We start from the raw sequence: 17,689 nt of genomic DNA, 5'->3' as shown, positions 1-17,689 counted from the left end.
TGCTCTGAGAAGGCCAGGTGTACCTCTCAGGGGTATTTCAGCCCAGCCAGCTGCACTGCAGTCATCCTTCCAGGTGACTGATCAGGTTTGATGAAATATCCCTCTCCAAAATGGAGGCAAAGCAGGTTACAGCAATTCTTTTATCACAGTTCACTAAACTCTTCCCATTTTTAAGCAACACAAACTATTGCAACCCTTTAGATTTCTAATTTAAGCAACACCCCTATTTTTCAAACCTTTTTCACTTATAATTCATATTCTATTTTCCAGAAGTACTTCCTGCTCTTCTTCAAAAATGCAGTTTGTTTCAACTGTAGTCAAAGCTATTGCCTGCACTGTGATAGCAAACGCTTACTGTATGGTATATACAACGGTGTGTATCTCACATTGCAAGACTGGGGTCTAGTATTCAACAAACTCCTGCTCATAACCATAAGCACAGCATGAACAATATTCAGGTTAGGAAAAAAAAAGCGCTGGAAGTCGATTACAAATATTTCAAAACTGATTCTAAAGTATCATATGAGTTCTCTGGCCCCTAGGCAGACTGCCATTTGAGAAGAAATCCCAATCTTTCCTGCCTTTTTGGTCTGGAAAAAAAATAAAACTGCAATATGCCTGAGAAGAGGAAAGCACATTTGCATATATACTGGATTCAGTTCCCTACTAGACATGTCTTTTCTTGGCTGGGCAAATATATTTCCTCTTGTAAATGCAAAGGCTCTGCCTCCTTGTATAGAGTTTTGTTTGAAACCACCCAAGAACAGCTGACATAAATAGTGCACAAGTAAGCACAATGGGCTCAACATCCTATAAGCAAAACTCTTTACTCTGCTAAGCTGCAGTTTTTCAGTTTTTGGCAGAAAGATCATTTTAGGACTCCAATAAATGTACATTCAAGCCATAAGGCTTTTCTCAGCTAAAGATTTACATGGGCCTCCTTTGTATCAGCCACAAAAGTATTTTAAGAGTTTGGAAATTCTAGAAGCTTTCCTCCTGCCTTACTCAGCCACTCAAGCTTGATCCTCATTAAATCCCCCGACATGTAATATATTCCAGTGTACAAGAAGCCCTTCATTACTTCTCCATGCTTAGAAGGTAATAAACCCATTTCAAAGGATGGGAGCAGGAACTGTTGCAGGTGTTTCCTTACCACTCCACGCTGGGCCAGGAAGGCTGTGCTAACACAGTTTGAATAAGCCAACGGTACGCTCCAGTAACGGCTTGGGAAATGGCACTTTTAGGTTCCAGTTAGGAGGGTTTCTGCTCTCGCAGAAGGCTTAGGAAAGAATTTATCTGAAATGCAGGATGGGTGCTGGAGATACTAATTCCGTTTCTAACTCAGTTACCAACTTCTGTCACTGTGGACTTAGCAGGTGACTGCACATCTGCTGGGCTGGGCTCACTGCCATGGGTGCACACTGAAGGCTACAACTGAGCTCACGGTTTATTGTACAGCCTTTGCTTCTTCGCTTGTGAAATGGAGATAATGAATTTAAAAAGCGCATTGTCAAGCTAATTTTCTTTAATAAACGCAGACCTCTGAGATCTCAGGTGAAAGCCACACTCAAAAAGCTATTTTCCAACCATTTGAACAGAAACTTTTCTTTATTTTCCAGGATTCAGAACTGATGTATATCAAACTCAGCTCATGACTGGGAATATTTCTGCAATACATTTTGAGAATGCGCGTGCAGAAGTACAGATTTCTCTGACACCTCAGACCTATGTTTTAATGCATTCTAAAATGAAGCATCAGTATTTTGACTCAGAGAAGTGGCCATTTTTGTGACATGTATGGCAATATTGGTAGAACTAACATCTTGCCAGTAAGACATCCAGGTTGCTTTAAAATGGGACTAGTTTCCTGGTTAATTATATGCTCATGGATAAAGTAAACATGCATTTGGATCCTTCCCTTCAGGCACTGAAGGAACTCCTCATGGATTCCTGTTCTTTGGTTGTGGCCCTTTCTTACCTGTGTAATTAGGAGGGCAGAGACAGACGTAGTTGTTGATCCCATCCACACACGTCGAGTTATTCTCGCAGTCATTGTCTTCACAGTCATCTGGGTTTATTTCACACCTCTCCCCCTCATACCCAAGGAGACAAGAACAGCTTTGGAGAAAGAAAAGAATTAATAAAAAGTTAGCATGGATCTGAAAGGGCAGGAGGTTTGAGGTATAAAACTGAAATTAAAAAATATGAAAGCGCGTTGCTGGAGCCCAATTCACTGCTGCTGTGAAATACAGAGCGCTTTAATCCTATGTGTTTGGTAAAGGATGCAGCCTGATGGTTCATGGGGTCATGTAATTATTTACATGAGACATAAAAGCATCAGCAGGAGACAGCCTCTGTCGTGCTTCCCTTTGCTTTCTTTGTCAAGAACCCTCGCCTTGAACTGAAGTGAGCAACTCCAGGGCAGGAGAGTAAACACTCATCACAATATTCAAATTCTTGGCTTCTCTCTTAATGACTTTGTGAGTATGTGGATACTTGCCTACTGAGGGCTGCACAATCACAGGGCAACTTGGCAGCTTTTAGATAGTTCGCTCTCTTTAAAGAACAACGGCTTGAATTGAATTTACAGACATGAACATTTTCTTCTCATTACCACTTTGTCACTTGTCCAAACAAGAAATGTTTGGGAATGATTGCTTTTACAAGTGCAGTAAGGTTTCAGTACTTCTGCAGCTCCTCCAACATCTATTTGTAGAAGAGCTGATGATGTCTAGATAATTCAACTAAAACACAAACAAACAATGGCAGAGCTAGTAATGGTTCTGTGATGATGTGGACACTAGTGAAGAATAATTGCACTAAATATTTTATCTCACAAGACTCTGATGTATGGTCCCTAGAGGGAGTGTAAGAAACTAAGTGGTTGAAGAATGACTTCAATTTTTTTTCAATCTCCATTTCCTTTCCAGATCTAGAAGTTATGGTTGCTAAGAGAACCTTTATATTTTAAACTAGCTGTAAGTGATGAAGAGGTGGAGGACACAATTTTCTTAAAGAGAGTCTAAAAACATGTGTTAAGTGCTCCAGTCATTTCAGTGGCTTCTAAGAAGCCAGCAATGATATTTGAAGTGTCAGTTTTGAACTGTCAGTATTGCTGTTCACTAGTCACAGAAAGTGTGTGCACGGAAGGGAAGGGTTGTTTCAAGTCCCAGTCCAAACTACACATTCACTCAGCTGTTCATTTCCTTTCCCATACAAGTTCTGATGGCAGAAAAGGAACTGAACAAATATAAAGCACTACTGATTGATGAGGATGAAAACCAGAAAGCACCACAGCAGTCACACTAATTGCCATCCATTGATTTCTGGAACCAGGAGAATTTCAATGCAGAGATAGCTGCAGGGTACTTTTTTCAGGTCAGATGGACAAAGTGAACATGGGGTCGTTATCCTCCTTTATGTAGGTGTCATGGAGATGAGGTTGGGAATGCTCTGGAGAAATAGGAGAACTTCAGAATCTGTGAAGAAAACTGCAGCACTTCTGGGCTGGTTGCTCTCAGCATGACATTTGCTTTTCTTCCTCCTGTGTCCATAGACTGAGCAGAGCACCAGGGCTCCCAAGTGAGGTACAGCACAGAGCTCTGCATCTACCCTCAGCAGATCCTAGGTTGGACCCTGAGGATAAGGTTAGATTCTTCATGACATGTGCAACCTCAGAAACTAAGGGAATAACAACTAGGAACAAAAAAGGGTAGGCAATGTGTCTTGAGCCACCACAACAGTAAGATCTTCTAGATGGGTACAGAACAGGCATACAGGTCACATGCTAACAGTCATCTTCACTGAGCTCTGCAGGCACCACAAAAACAGGTCATGAGAGTTAGAAAACCTTCACCATGAATAACCAAGACCAAACTGCCCAAATAAATCCAATTTAGGACACAATAAATCAATAAGAAAGATCTTATTTTCCTGTCTCAATCTCATTATTGCTAATAAAATATGTCCTCTTGCTGACCCTGCAATGATCCAGAGGATCACAGGAGGCAGATAAGAAAGAAAAGCTGGCACACTATCTTTTGTGGCAATGCAACTGTCGGGGAGGGGGTTAAAGACATCTAATTAAATACAGTGACACATTCATCATGTCTCCCCTTTTGATTACAAACCCCCATTTTCAGGGGTTTATAACTCAGCCATAAAAATATGCTCCAGGCTGCAACTTGGCATCCAAGGTCTTGGTTTGGGAGCACAAATTTTTCTCTCCATTTAAAGAAAAGCAACAAGAGTGGCTTTGTGCTGGTTATTTTTATGTGAATATAACACCATTTTCCTTCCACAAAAGGATTGGGACAGCTTGGATGTATGCAATTAAAAATGACATTATTAAATACTATCACAGAAATGGTTCAACTCAGTAGAGTTACCATCAGTAACAATACATATGGGATTGTTAACATACAATTGCTCAGTATTAGGACACATTCCATACTGAAGGAAATGTCAGCATAATTGATGACATTTGGCTACTGGTCCCTATGTATTATAGGGAGTCTTTACATTATTGCTTACATATGATTCTTGATTTTGATTTGCATTCAAAAGTGCCAAATATGAGTACTGAAATTAAAAGATAAAACATACAATTTGGGACCCGGATTGAACTGTATGTTGAAAGAGTTGCAGTTTGGGACTGTTTGTATGTATTTTCCCAGAAAAAGCTTAGAAGAAAAATGAAGTTTGCAGAGTGACTGGAAGGTCATAAAACTTGGGTTCCAGCTGACCGAGAGAGAAAATTAATTCCAGAGACAATGATGAAAACTTTGTATTGACTAAATAGTGAAGCAGTGTGAGACAGCATTTCATTTGGACCTCAGAAACAATGGAGCCATGCAGGAAAGAGCTATTTTCTAAAATGCTGTGATCACATAAAGGTCCAAATTCCCTGTTCCTCCAGTTTAGGGATTTTCTGTTAAGTGTTGTGTTTTCCTAAAAATAAAGAAATAAATAACTCCTCACTATGCCCATGAAGGCATAAGGGAACACAGAAATTAATGACAAAATTTTGGGGGTAAACTTTTGGAGCTGAAGTATACTAACAGTTTTGTATGTTTACTATATTAATATTTTTTTTCATAAACTAATGAAAAAGTTTAGCATCTGTTTATTAAAATAGGCATACATACAGTGTATCACATTTCAAAAAAATCAACTTTTAAATAGAGATAGTAAATTCTTTCAGGAATATTACAGTTTCTCTGTAAAGGAGCTTTTTACATATACATCCCTATGGAGTAGCCTGTAAGTCTGGAAGTGCAATGTTTTTCCTTGAACTAGGCAGAATTAACACCAGGGAGTTAATCAGTTCCAGGATTTTACATTTATAGGGAACTTAAAGTTTGTGCAAAATGCTAAAGAAAATGCTCTGGAAAATGGAGGGGGTTTTATATGGAGAAAAGTTAAAATAATCCAGAGACTTTGTTTCCCAACACTGTAGGTTCTCAAAGATCAGCTGGTTGCCTGTGGCTAAGTGAAGCAGAGCTGACAGCTCTGCCTCCTTCGTCAAAGTCTCACTCACAGACATGCTAAATGTCCAGGACATGCCTGATTGACTATATATTTTTTTTTTATCAGTCTCAATAAGCACTTTTTTTGGCAACCTTTTGTCAACGAAGACAGATCAGATTAGAATAAGCAATTCAAAGGGAGGAAGAACTTAATGTTTCTAATCCTCTGAGCCTCATGATGTCACTTAACTGTTCTTTAATACAGAAGTTGCCCCTACCTGAAAAAAGAGAATGTGAATATTACTCTGAATTGAAAAAGGTGCAAGGATAAAGGATACCACGAAGGACTGAAGAACTCCAGCTGAACCTTTGCCCTTTGCTGTCCCACCAGGACCTGCTATTACAAGAAATCCGTGTGCCTCAATCCCCTGCTGCTGCAAGCCCTAGTGGGTACCAGGCACAGCAGGCGAGTCAGGCTGGAATCTCAGTCATAACTATGAATTTCCTGTCTTTGCCTCGGGACATCACCCTCTTAGCATTATTTAAAAGGTAATTTTCTTGTCTAAGGCTACAGAAACTTGAGAGTTAAACTGCTTGGCATTTCATAGGGAGAGAGCTTTGGCTTAAGTTTCCTTTTTACAAGAGTAAAGATTTGACAAGTTTGGCAGCAGAGCTTGTGTATGAATTTATTTCCCTAGGGAAGAGAATATACAGAAGATATAATTTCTTTTACAGGCCACACAACAGAAGAATCCAAGGAGGCCTCTGATGAAAAGGTTTTTGACATCCGCTTCCTCACAGCATATAATCTAAGGCAACATTTTCCCATCTTGATGAACATAATTTATATGCACGTAACTCTGACTGCTGCCATCCAACGGAGAGGAGATATCTCACCAAAAAACCTCAAGCCAACCAACCAACCAACCAACTTCAATCTCAAAATGTTTCTTTTTCTTTCCTGTTTCTGACTGTTCCATCCCCACACCACATTTCTCTACAACGTGCTAAAGCTCCACGCCCTGCTTCTCCACAGCAGCTGGGTCTATGGTCTGACTGAATTAAAAACACAGAGAGAAAACAGAGCAATGCACAAGCTGAACATTGAATTTTATAAAGCAAGATTTTGACGAGATATGGGTTTTCGGGTCTTTTATTAGACCAACTGAAACTATATAAATAACTATAAAGGCAGAAACCCTCCCTAAAAAGCCTCAAATGTTGTTAAGCAACAAAACCACCCCTGCAGTTTAATAAAGGATCTCAAAAATGACGTTAATTTGGAACTGAAGCAAAGCCTCTGAATTTGTAATTGAGACTTCATGAGAACAATGCAGAAGTAGCTTTCATTTTAGGTCATTCAGAACTTTTTACTTTCTACTATAGAAGAAAACAAAAATGCTAAAGAAAAACCTGATCTAAAATATAAGCTGAAGCCTTTCATTCTATTATTATGGATATTAAATGATTTACTAGCACATTTTTAGTATCAGCTAGATTTTTGAAAAATGAGTACTGAGTGACAAAACTCAGATATTCTAATGTGGTACAATTTTGCTTTGGCATAAGCTGGGAAAAGTTATCTAAACAGTATTACATGAGGGTGACCAGAAGGGAACCTGAACTGAAGACCACTAAACCTTTATTTCTCTCAAGCAGAAACTGAACCTGAACTTTTACTCCAGAAATTGCTGGGCCTGCTAAAACACGAATCAAGAAGAGGCATGTCAGTGGTTGGAGCAAAACCTAGGAGTTCTGTCAAGCAGCAAGACCAGTTGTGCATGCTGAGATCTGCAGAGCCTCCTCATCCTCTCCCACCACCACGCACCAGCATGACCCTACAAACACATCTCTACTCAGATGCGCTCTTCTACTCTGCTCACAGCCTTGGCAAAGGTGCTCAAGCTGAGCTCTAAACTGTACCTCATGGAGACATGGCTATGTGGTTTACTCCTGTTCTCCCTAGCTGGAAAGCTTCAGATTGTTACTCATAACAGAGCCTGACAGTGTCCCTTCATCCCCATCAACCTCCATTTCTCCATTGCAATATCATCAGTGTCCTGTATCCAGCATGTGCTATTTCTCTTTCTGTAAGGGGGAGATTCTTGGGGGTGGGCGGGCACAGAGCCAGAGAGAAGCTTTGGGGCATTTCTTCCATTGTTTGCTTCCCCAGTCATCCTACCAACAGGGCAAAATGGAAGCTCTTCTGTGCTTCATTCCTACACGAGGGATTTGGGGAGTCAAAAGGAAGCCACAGTGTTTTTCTGGAAATATCAAAGGCATCCTACCACTGGTCGGGGAACAGGAGGAGGGTGCTAACCTCCCACTGCACCTGAAGTCCTGTCAGTCACCCAGACTTTCACCTGGTCCTTTCTATTTTGAAAAAATCCTATTTTCTGACATCAGATGATATGGGTTTGCTGACTTGGTTAACAAACAGTTAACCTCAGTTGGAACGGTCCTAATCACAGCTGAAACCAAACTGGAATCAAACTGAAAGAATGTACTGGTTTGACTCCCAGCTTACACCATTTATAAACCTTGCAATTCTTTGTCTCCATCCAGCTGTCATTGATAAGAAGCTATATATATCAGAGAAGACAAAACAGAAGACTCAGTAATGTGTAAAAGCTTTTAAAAGTGAGGCTTTCATATATGCAATTGAAACAACAGCATGGTGTACTTTTGTACGTATTTTGTTCAAGAAACAGCATAAATACTAAGGAGCAAATCTATGAAGGTTTCAGCAACTCTTTTTTTTTTTTTTTTTTTTAAATTTTCTATCAATTTTAATGACAACTAGTGGCCAAAGCCTCAAACTTGTATTTTCTTAGCTGTAGAACAGTGTCTGTGGCAGCACAAATCTCCCAGTTACCGCACGAAAATTTCTGGGCTTCTCTTGGAGTATCCCCACCTATACTGCGTCTTTCTTATATAGGAAAACTGAAATCCTTAATGTCCAGCTGCAAAAGTTATTCTCTTGCAGGCACAATGCTCAAGATGTGGCAATCTCTTCATGTCTTTTAATTGTTTCTTTAAAGCCTGCTTGTCTACAAGATTCTTCAGTATAAAAAACATTTTGCATCTGGTTGTCAAGCAACAGTTGCTTACTTTACTAATACAAGAAAGGGTCTATGTGAGTTTGAAATGCCCCAAGGAAAATTAGCATACAGATAACACAGTGCAGATCAGGGAGACCACTCAAAATAGTTCTTAAGGGTATATTCCATTATGAGAAAATAAGGAGGCCTGTTTCAGAGGAAACAACATGTCACACGAATGAAACCAGATTAATAAGTTTGTATGGCAAATAGAAGTGTCACATGCAGCAGCTTCTATAAAGTAGCTATTACAGTTCATTAATGCAAAGTAGAAACATTTAATTTTACTATCTCATTTAAAATGAGCTTTGGGTTACTACCTGAATCCATCTTTATTTGCCTCGGTGAGGTGGCAGGTCCCTCCATTCTGACATGGATTTTGAATGCACGCATTAATGGGCACACTGCAGTCTCGGCCCTATTTGGGAAAATTCAAAAGAAACAATGTTAGTAAGACTCACATCATCTGAATCAACTTCTCTTGCTCCCTCTCCCTACTGGTGGCACCATTTACAGGAGGTCTGTGGTCTTCAGACCCTTTTCACCTTATGTTCTTTATTGATGGTCAGACATTTTTATCATTTAGGTGAGAATCTGGGCAGGGCAACTGTTCTGACCAACGGGACTGGTGGGTACCTTGGTATCATTCCATTTTCAAGATTTTAGTTGCCTCTTTCATTTGGCTGTTTTAAAGAAACACCTGGTTTCATCATTACTCTAACACACTTTAATCTCTAATGTTAGTTATAATGAAAAGAATTAATCATGACCAAAGGTAAGTAGAAGGCCACACACAGTCAGGACAAGACCACAGTCAGCACTCATTCAACCGCATTTACCAGGTGCTCAGTTAAACACTGCAACAGTACACCATCACCATACTCATTACTACGCTTCGTCCAAACCTAAAGGGGAAAATTCGTTTTTATTGTGGGAACTGAGTTTGAATTTCTGTACAGAACACACCGAATCCTGCTTGAGATGTCATCATTGAGTCAGTCCCCTTCTTAAAGATTGCCCTAAAATATACATCAGTCCCAGCTGACCTTCATGAGCTTGAACAACCTCCACTGTTACAAACTGAGTTTTTATTGGCTCTTCAAGGCATAGAGATATTTCTCTGGTCATTATATGCTGCTGATTATAACAAGCTATTTGCAAAATCAGCAAATATATCAAAGAGCTTGGTCTTGCTTTTCAGTTACTCACACAGTAGGGTGGAGTAAAGACACCTGAAAGCCTCAATACTCAAGGGATCTGTGCAATCACAAGAAGTTCAAGAGATCGCTCTACTCTTCCTACAGAGGATCCCGTTAGCAGTGGCCCTCTGCCAGCTCACCTACTGGAAAGCTGATATATGACTGCAATCAGGATGAGAAAAATATCTCAGGAGATACATTAATTTAATCAAGGTCTCTGGGTTATTTTGCCTTGGCTTAAAAAACATTATTTACATTGTACTTTAGAGGAATAACAATGGCAAACTACTTGTACGTTTCTAAAAAAGAGGGCAGATGCCAACCCATGACATCGCTTCCTAACAGCTGTAACTTTTGTGCGTCGATATTGAACACTACCCTACCACCGCCAACTTTCCTTGCTGACAACACTCATCAGAAGTCATTCCTTTCTCCACTGAATTTTCAACAGCTTCCAACCCTTTTCAGACTGAACCTACTCAGTGTGATGTACTGGAGCAGTGGCACTCAGACAGATTCTATAGTCTCATTTTTTTATGATGGCCATGTTGCCAAAATGAAGCATCTTGATGCCTCAGCCATATGCTGCACATGGCAGCATCTATTGCTAGTTGTTTTTCCACCTAGCTTTGAGACTTTGTTGTTCCCACTTCAGATATACTATTACATTTGAATTAAGAGTGGACTTTGAGAAGCCTAACACTGTACCTGGCAGATACCTGACAACAATTTAGTTGCAGCAGGATGAATGCAGTGGGGTTAGAAAAGGCATAGAAAAGGACTACCAAAATGTTCAAGGGGATGGAGCAACTACTTTAGAAGATGATACTACAAAGGCTAGGACTCTGTAGTCTGGAGAAAAGAAAACTGATGGGGGTGATATGATTGAGGCTTACAAAATCATGGAGGTGGTGAATGCAGAATTGGTCACACGCTAAATCCCTCAGCAGTAGAGGGACACTTAGTGATGTTACAAGACAAGCTTAATACTGCTAAAAGAAAATCCTTCTTCCAAAGCATGAACTTCTGGGATGTTTTTGCCACAAGAGGTTGCAAAGTCAGACAGTATAAAAGCCATTAGACAAATTCATGTACAACAGATCCAAATCAGGTATGAAAGGCAATAGGCAGACATTGACATCTCTAGTTGGATGATTGGTGGGCATTGGGAGAACTGGAGAGGAGCGGTGGCCAGGCTTGTGTACTCTCCTCAAACAGCAAGGATTTGCTGCTGCTCCTTTGAGAGACAGAATGCTGCAGTAAATTCACTACAGCCAATTATGGCATTTCTCATGGTGTTATGTCAAGTTGTCTGAAAAGCTTATTAGGCTCTCAAGAAGGAAAAACATTCCCTACCTGTTTTTCAAAAGAACCTAGCTGCTCCCTGAACCAAGACTGCACAGCTTTGTGCATTAGAAGGGAACAGATCTCTCAGAAAACCCACACCAGGATGGGCTTGATCAGTCTGTCTATGGCTGCATACCTGTTTGGGAAATCCTGCTCTTGAGCGAAGGACACATAGGCTGGTGACCTCTATCTAACCCTTGTTAATCATTGCCCGCCTCTCTCTTACCTCCCACATTGATCAGAAGTGCATGCTCAGCTCTTGACTAGAGTGCTCATTTCCAGCAATGTGCCCAGCCTGGAGGTGACAAGCCAGCAGGACAAGGAGTGTGTGGGTTCTGTGACAGCTCAAGCTACATTCATGATTTAAGTACTGTATAAAAACTAGAAACAAACTTAATTTGTCTCTGGAGTGCTTATCTTGAACTGGTGCAACCTCAATTAAGCCTAATCAAGGCATTAAAAAACCCAGGCCAGCTTCTAAGTGTGAACTTTGCTATAGAGTTCATTCAATCTGGTCTGTCTGCTCACGGTGCTAGGCTCGTCCATTCACACCATACAGTTCAGTCCTCCAAATACCACTGAAAGCTTCAGTATTTTGTCAGGTAGGACATATTGCCATCGTACTGTGAGAAGAACTGAGACACACAGTAATTATATTTCTGTCCAACACCACAGAGGAGCTTTGTTACAGAAATGGGAAAGCTGTATTTCTTGAGGCTCTGTCCCCAGCCCTCCCCTAAGAGAGGAGCACCAGCTTTGCATTTTAAAATCTGTGCAAATACAAGGAAACAGGGACATCCTTTTCCTTGGTTGAATCAGAAGAGAAACATTTTCAAAAAGCAACAGAAATACCTGGCCCCCTGCCTCACTGTGAGTTCATTCCCCCAACAGCAGTTCAGGCAGCATGCAAAGACCTCACCCAAGACCTGGCAGAGAGGGTTTCTGCTTCATCCCCGCGGCATTTGCCAAGCAGCCTGTCCTTCTCCATTTGAAATCCTGAGCCCCCAAATGTCTCTGGGAAGAATTGGGAAAGCGCCGAAGGGAAGCTCATGCAGGTTTTATTTTGGCACCATGTGGTCCGCAGCACTTCACGGATACGAGCCATGCAGCATTAACACTAATCCGCTGCCACCCTTCTGCAACATTGCCTGTGTTCTGTCCATCTGTGTTGTGAAGCCTGTGTGTTTACCATGTTATCCTAGTGAAGCTGGAAGACGTAATTTTTTGTATTTCCAAGATCACAAATACTTTTCCTGTGTTCCTGTAGTATTGACTATTTTATAGATACTTCACTAACATCAGTTACTTCTGTTTCACATGAACTCCTCATCCCTGTATCACTAAAATATTAAACCCTCTGCAGATAAGCAAAGCAGAAACCACAGCATCTGTTTTTCTGAAGGTTTTTGTCACAGTTGAACACTGTTTAAAACAGTCACATCACTTCTACTGTTGTTACTTGGATAATTTTGAATGTTCTTGTAAAAATTTAATAAAGATAAATGTTAAAATAAGAGCAAGGCATTTTCAGTCTCTCTCATGGCACATGAAATTTCTCATGACTTAGACACAGCTCTCATTTTTGTACTGAACATGGCTGAATTATTGGCTTCTTGGGCCTTAGGCACCATGGAAACCAATTAGTATGTGTTGCTGAATCAGACTTAATTACAACACTAAGTTGCTATGTGGCTTTAGGAAAATGAGAGTCTCTCTGACTCAGTTTACTCATTGTAATAAATGGGCAAACAGCACTTAATCCTTCTCTGAGGATTATCTTCTCTGAGTTGACTTTATCAGTAACACACTGAGAGCCAACAAAACAAGTACAATTTCTTGAACACAGAAGACTGTGAAAAACAAAGAATTGTGAAAGGAGAGAAGCTGCATAAAACATTGGTACTAATAAATCTACAGCAAAGCAAGGCCATTTTATTTCTGTATAAGACTGTCACTACCCAGAAGAGCCTAAAGACATTCCAGAAACATCTTTCAAATGAATAATGCAATTCTCTAGTCTCAATTTACAGTAAGACTGTTCTTACTGGAAAAATGGAATTGCTGTCAAGCATCACTAACATTAATTTATCTGTGAGTTGGGAAAAACTCTTTGAATTACATTCCCTGGAAATAACTGTTGTTACAAAGGAGAATATTGTACATTTGCTTCAAGACTAAAGAGCCTTTTAATGAAGGCTGAATCAGAAAAGGAGGTGCAGACTTTGTTTCAAGGACAGGCGAGAAGACACGACTGTCTCAGCAATTCACAGAACGAGGATGAAGGTCCCTTTGTGTGCGATATTTTATTTCTAGAGCTTTTTTAAGCTGCAATAAAATTTTCTCTAGTTCAATAGGAAAGCATCAGATCCAAAACACTTTTATACATTTTCTCTCATCTTCTGTAGAAGAAGAAAGGTTTAGGTGCTGAAACAAAATTTCTGCAACTAATCAGACGACACGTACGTTCAGAGTCCAGCTGCCTTTTTAAATCTGAAGTACCTCAGCTGGTCCAGATTTTATTTGGGCTGCTCCAGCTCCATATTTCAGTGAATGAGAACAGAAACTATCCACCATGCTTAGAAAGTGTCAGTTCTTCATTTCATACTCAACAGTAATTAACCGTACTGGGCATTAGTGTATATACAAGCTGTTCCTTGGTACCGCTGTGCCAAATTCCAGCCTTTACAAGTATCCAATACTGGAAAACATTACATCATCATTAGTAAAACACCCAAGAACAAGTAGCAAAAACTAGTAAGACCCTCAGCAGGAAGAACAAAGGACAATATGATAAAAAAAGCACTCATCTGTTTTGACACCATTTCAACCACTGCAATGATTTTTTTTTTAATTAATTTTCACAAATCAGTATTGTCTATGGAGACTGAAAGCTTCATTCAAGATCACATGGCACATATTTGACCTCTGACCATTTTAATGTGTTCTTTCACCTGTTTCTAATAGGAGTGGGCACCTATTAGAGGTGGCAGCATGGAGCTTGCCACAAGCACAAGGTATAAACTCCCTGGTGTATAAAACTATCCCTGCTGACTGCAGCAGAAACATGATCCAGCCCATGATGAAGGCACCTGCAGACACGCAGAATTCTATCCAAGTTTCATGGTTTGTGAATAAGGAGACCTCTTTCCAGCCTTGTTCAATGACTACAATGTTTTAAAGCATGCTGGAAAAATGAGCTATACAAAAGAAATACTGAAGTTTATTCCTGTTGAAAACAATATACGATACATTCATAGTAAGATTTATTTAGATGGTATATGTAGAGAACAGATGGTAGCATTCATGTGTTTAGTAAAAATACTAGATGAAGACAAATGTAGTTGATAAAGACTTTAAATTAAGAACTAGGAAATTTTCATAAACAACTTAATTATCAAGCTCTAAATAACAGCTAAAGCTTTTCGGGAAATCAGAATTACCAGCTACAAAGATACTATATTGCAAACCTAGTCCTTTACCTTCCTAATCGTGGAAGGAATGTATCTGCATCCAACTCTCAGTCTCACAAACATTTATACACTTGTCTTATGGGTGTCCTGCTTAGATATTAATAAGCGGTCATTAAGGGAAAAGGCTAGGTAAATCTTCCACTTCATGCTAGGCTTGAAGGAAAATTCACAGAAAGAGAAACAGAGAAGTACACTGTGTTCCATAAGTGTGTATTCAGGAATGATATTCAAACCTACAAGTATCTGCCAGCTTTAAAATTTTAACCTCCTAATGTTAAGAAATTAAGAAAAATTGACATTTACAGCCACTCTGCTTCCACAGAGCTTGGGAAGTATTTTATTAAACACAGTCTTCTGAAAAATTCTGGCGTATGCTGATTTCTTGAGTATTAAAAGTACATCTGTGCATGCCAGTGGGACTCGTTCTTATATTCAGACCTGCAAAGGACTAATAGCAGAGTGAAGGGCTAAATGTGTGTAAACAAGTTGTGATTCCTGATACTTGTTATAAAAGAATGAGATGAGAAGAGGGGAAGAAAAAACATACAGAAATAATAGAAGACAGACACTCAGCACAGAAAAAGAATTCAGTTGGAACTCCTGAATAGATTTTTTCACTTTAGTTTTGCTTCTTTCACGCTTAGTGAAGTGAGAACTATGATCAAAGGTTTTCCTAAAGTTATGGCATACAGCTATCCAATAAGGTATAAACTGATGCTACAGTCTTTTACCTAGTGGCATCTTTACCAGTGTCTTCCTTCACCTTTTCAAACCTTTATCTCTTTGTCATAAATAGTGAAAATTGGAGAGTAAACTGAAATATTTCCAGGGCAGGAAGGGAAAGAGATGTCTCATGAACAAAGTTTTATCACATAAGCCTCAATTCCACTAGAAAATTAAGCTAGGAAGTAAGCACGAGGTATTCAGCAACTCGTCTATAATAAATATATTTAGCAGCCATAAATACAAAGGAGAAACAAGAATAATTTTGCATAACTGACCAAGGAAACACTCGCCACGAATTCAGTTACACAGCCCATACACCAAGTTAAAAGTTCATTAGGAAAAATTCTCTCAAGTGTATTTCAGAGCCTTTCATTGCAAAGAAACCCAGCATTTGCTATAATGACATTGTGAAAAGTAAAACATTTATGTGTACTGCAAAACTTAAAGCAAGTTACAAATGTTAGGACACCATTTTATGCTAATTGCGGCATGAAAGACTTGATGGATACCTCGGTGATAACTGCAAACACAGACAACTTTGTGAAAGGGATACTTCAAACAATTAGAGATGCTGCAAACTGAGTGAAGAATGAAACTAACCTTAAAATATAAAATTAATCTAAAATCCTTTTGCAAGAAGGGCTAAAAAATACGGCACTTGGAATTTACAATGGAACCATTTTAAACTCATTTCCTAATTGATTGCACTGATATTAAGAGATACGTAGACAGCTTACACACTGATATCTATATACAGCAGTCTGAAACTCTTTAGTAGATCCAAGTGATACTGTTCCCTTGTTTATGCTCTTTCTGGCCATGGACATAATGGCTAAGCCTCAATCTGGAAAAGATGTAGATGACGTTCATTGGCAAGGTCAAACAACTACAAGAGCTGGCAGGGTGTATGTTAGATCCATCTGTTTAGGCATATATACAAATTATTTGGCAAGGCATGGATAATACCACAGTAATTTTGGATCAGATTGCTTTTAGATTGCCAGGTGGAAGTTAAAAGATTTTGATCATCTGTTGTTCACAAAAATGTTGTGACTCCTCCTTCTGAATGCAGACCTTGCTGCAGACATCCATGCCTTGGATGCCTCTAGGTCAGGGCACTCACAGTGATGATGAATTAACTATTTCTCTTTAGTCATCTGCCCCAATGGGGTAATAAAAATGTACTGTCTGAGGATTGCTGTTCACAAGCCAATTAACTTAACATGAAAAAGTTATTAATGTCATCCATTTCCAGTTGTGAATAAAAGTTTTAAAATAAATTTGAACCTACCTAGACAATTCAGATTTCTTTTTTTAGTACAGTATTGATTGCACAGCTGTACTTACATTGACAAAGTTGCCTGCTGCTCACAGGTGTCATGACAAATACTATTTGCTCAATGGCATAGAAGCTAGATTATGAAAAGAAGATACATTGATATTGTTTTTGCTGCTGCCCAGCCCCCCACCCCTAGCCATTTAGTTGATTTAACTCCCTCTGAAAACTTGCAGTGTTAGTCTCTGAAGTAAAAATACAGATAATGGTTATTTATACCCCGGCATCTTCAGCACTGCACAGTTATCTTCTATGCCAGTCTAGCTTCATCTGGCACCTGATTAAACAATAATTGGGTATGGCAGCAGCACTTCTTAGTGACTTCCTTGTCCTTGTTAATAAATCACAATTGTCAATTTATACCAAATTAGGCAAACTCTGCTCTCTTAAGCCTCATTTTATTTAAATCAGAAAGATTTATGATCCTCCAGGGTATAATACACCTTCCATTACCTCTGTAGCTAGTAATCAAGAATATGCCTGTCAAAGTCATAGTGCAAGGATTCATCATATTATTTTTTAAAAACTAGTTCTCCTATGAGTATGAAAATTTAATTCTCAGTGGACATCTGAGGTTTATTTTGTAATTATATTAATTACCATGTAAATCCTGATTGTCCTTCTAAACCTCTCCTTACATATGCACTTCGGGTTTCAATGGTATTTTGGGCTTTTAATCAATGGCAGAAGATATGTCATTAATCTATCACAGAGTCAATTCACACAGCACATATCTGAACTGAGCCAAGAGTGCCAAGCTTGACGGGGCAGGTGCTCTAGAGCTTCCAAGGTTACTCGATGAACTGGCTGATGCAGACCATGGTGTGAGTGTTTTGGGAGATGTAGAAGAAAATTAGTGACACTGAAAATAGTTGATTTTGCCCAATCTTGCCTCTGTACATTAAATCCAACCCAAAACATTTGATGTAAAAAGGACATTGAATAGTTTGTATGTAGTTGCTAATTCAACCAATATTCATGAATGAGTAAAACGTTTACAGTAACTTCAAAACACTTAATGGGCCTATTTATTTCAGAAAAC

General features: G+C 39.3%; 1 protein-coding gene across 1 annotated transcript in view; it reads right to left on the bottom strand.

Annotated features, from left to right (window-relative positions):
• Positions 1-17,689, bottom strand: part of SLIT3 (slit guidance ligand 3) — a 531,450-nt gene that overhangs the window by 53,635 nt on the left and 460,126 nt on the right. Inside the window, exons 28-29 of the mRNA XM_056349923.1 lie at positions 8,890-8,987; positions 1,979-2,118 (exon numbers count right to left, since the gene is read on the bottom strand). Coding sequence (XP_056205898.1) covers positions 1,979-2,118; positions 8,890-8,987 — 238 coding nt within the window. The remainder of the gene's footprint in view (positions 1-1,978; positions 2,119-8,889; positions 8,988-17,689) is intronic.

The sequence above is a fragment of the Falco biarmicus genome, chromosome 8, assembly GCF_023638135.1.
Source record: "Falco biarmicus isolate bFalBia1 chromosome 8, bFalBia1.pri, whole genome shotgun sequence".
Classification (NCBI taxonomy): domain Eukaryota; kingdom Metazoa; phylum Chordata; class Aves; order Falconiformes; family Falconidae; genus Falco; species Falco biarmicus.
This window is presented reverse-complemented; position numbering and strand designations above follow the sequence as displayed.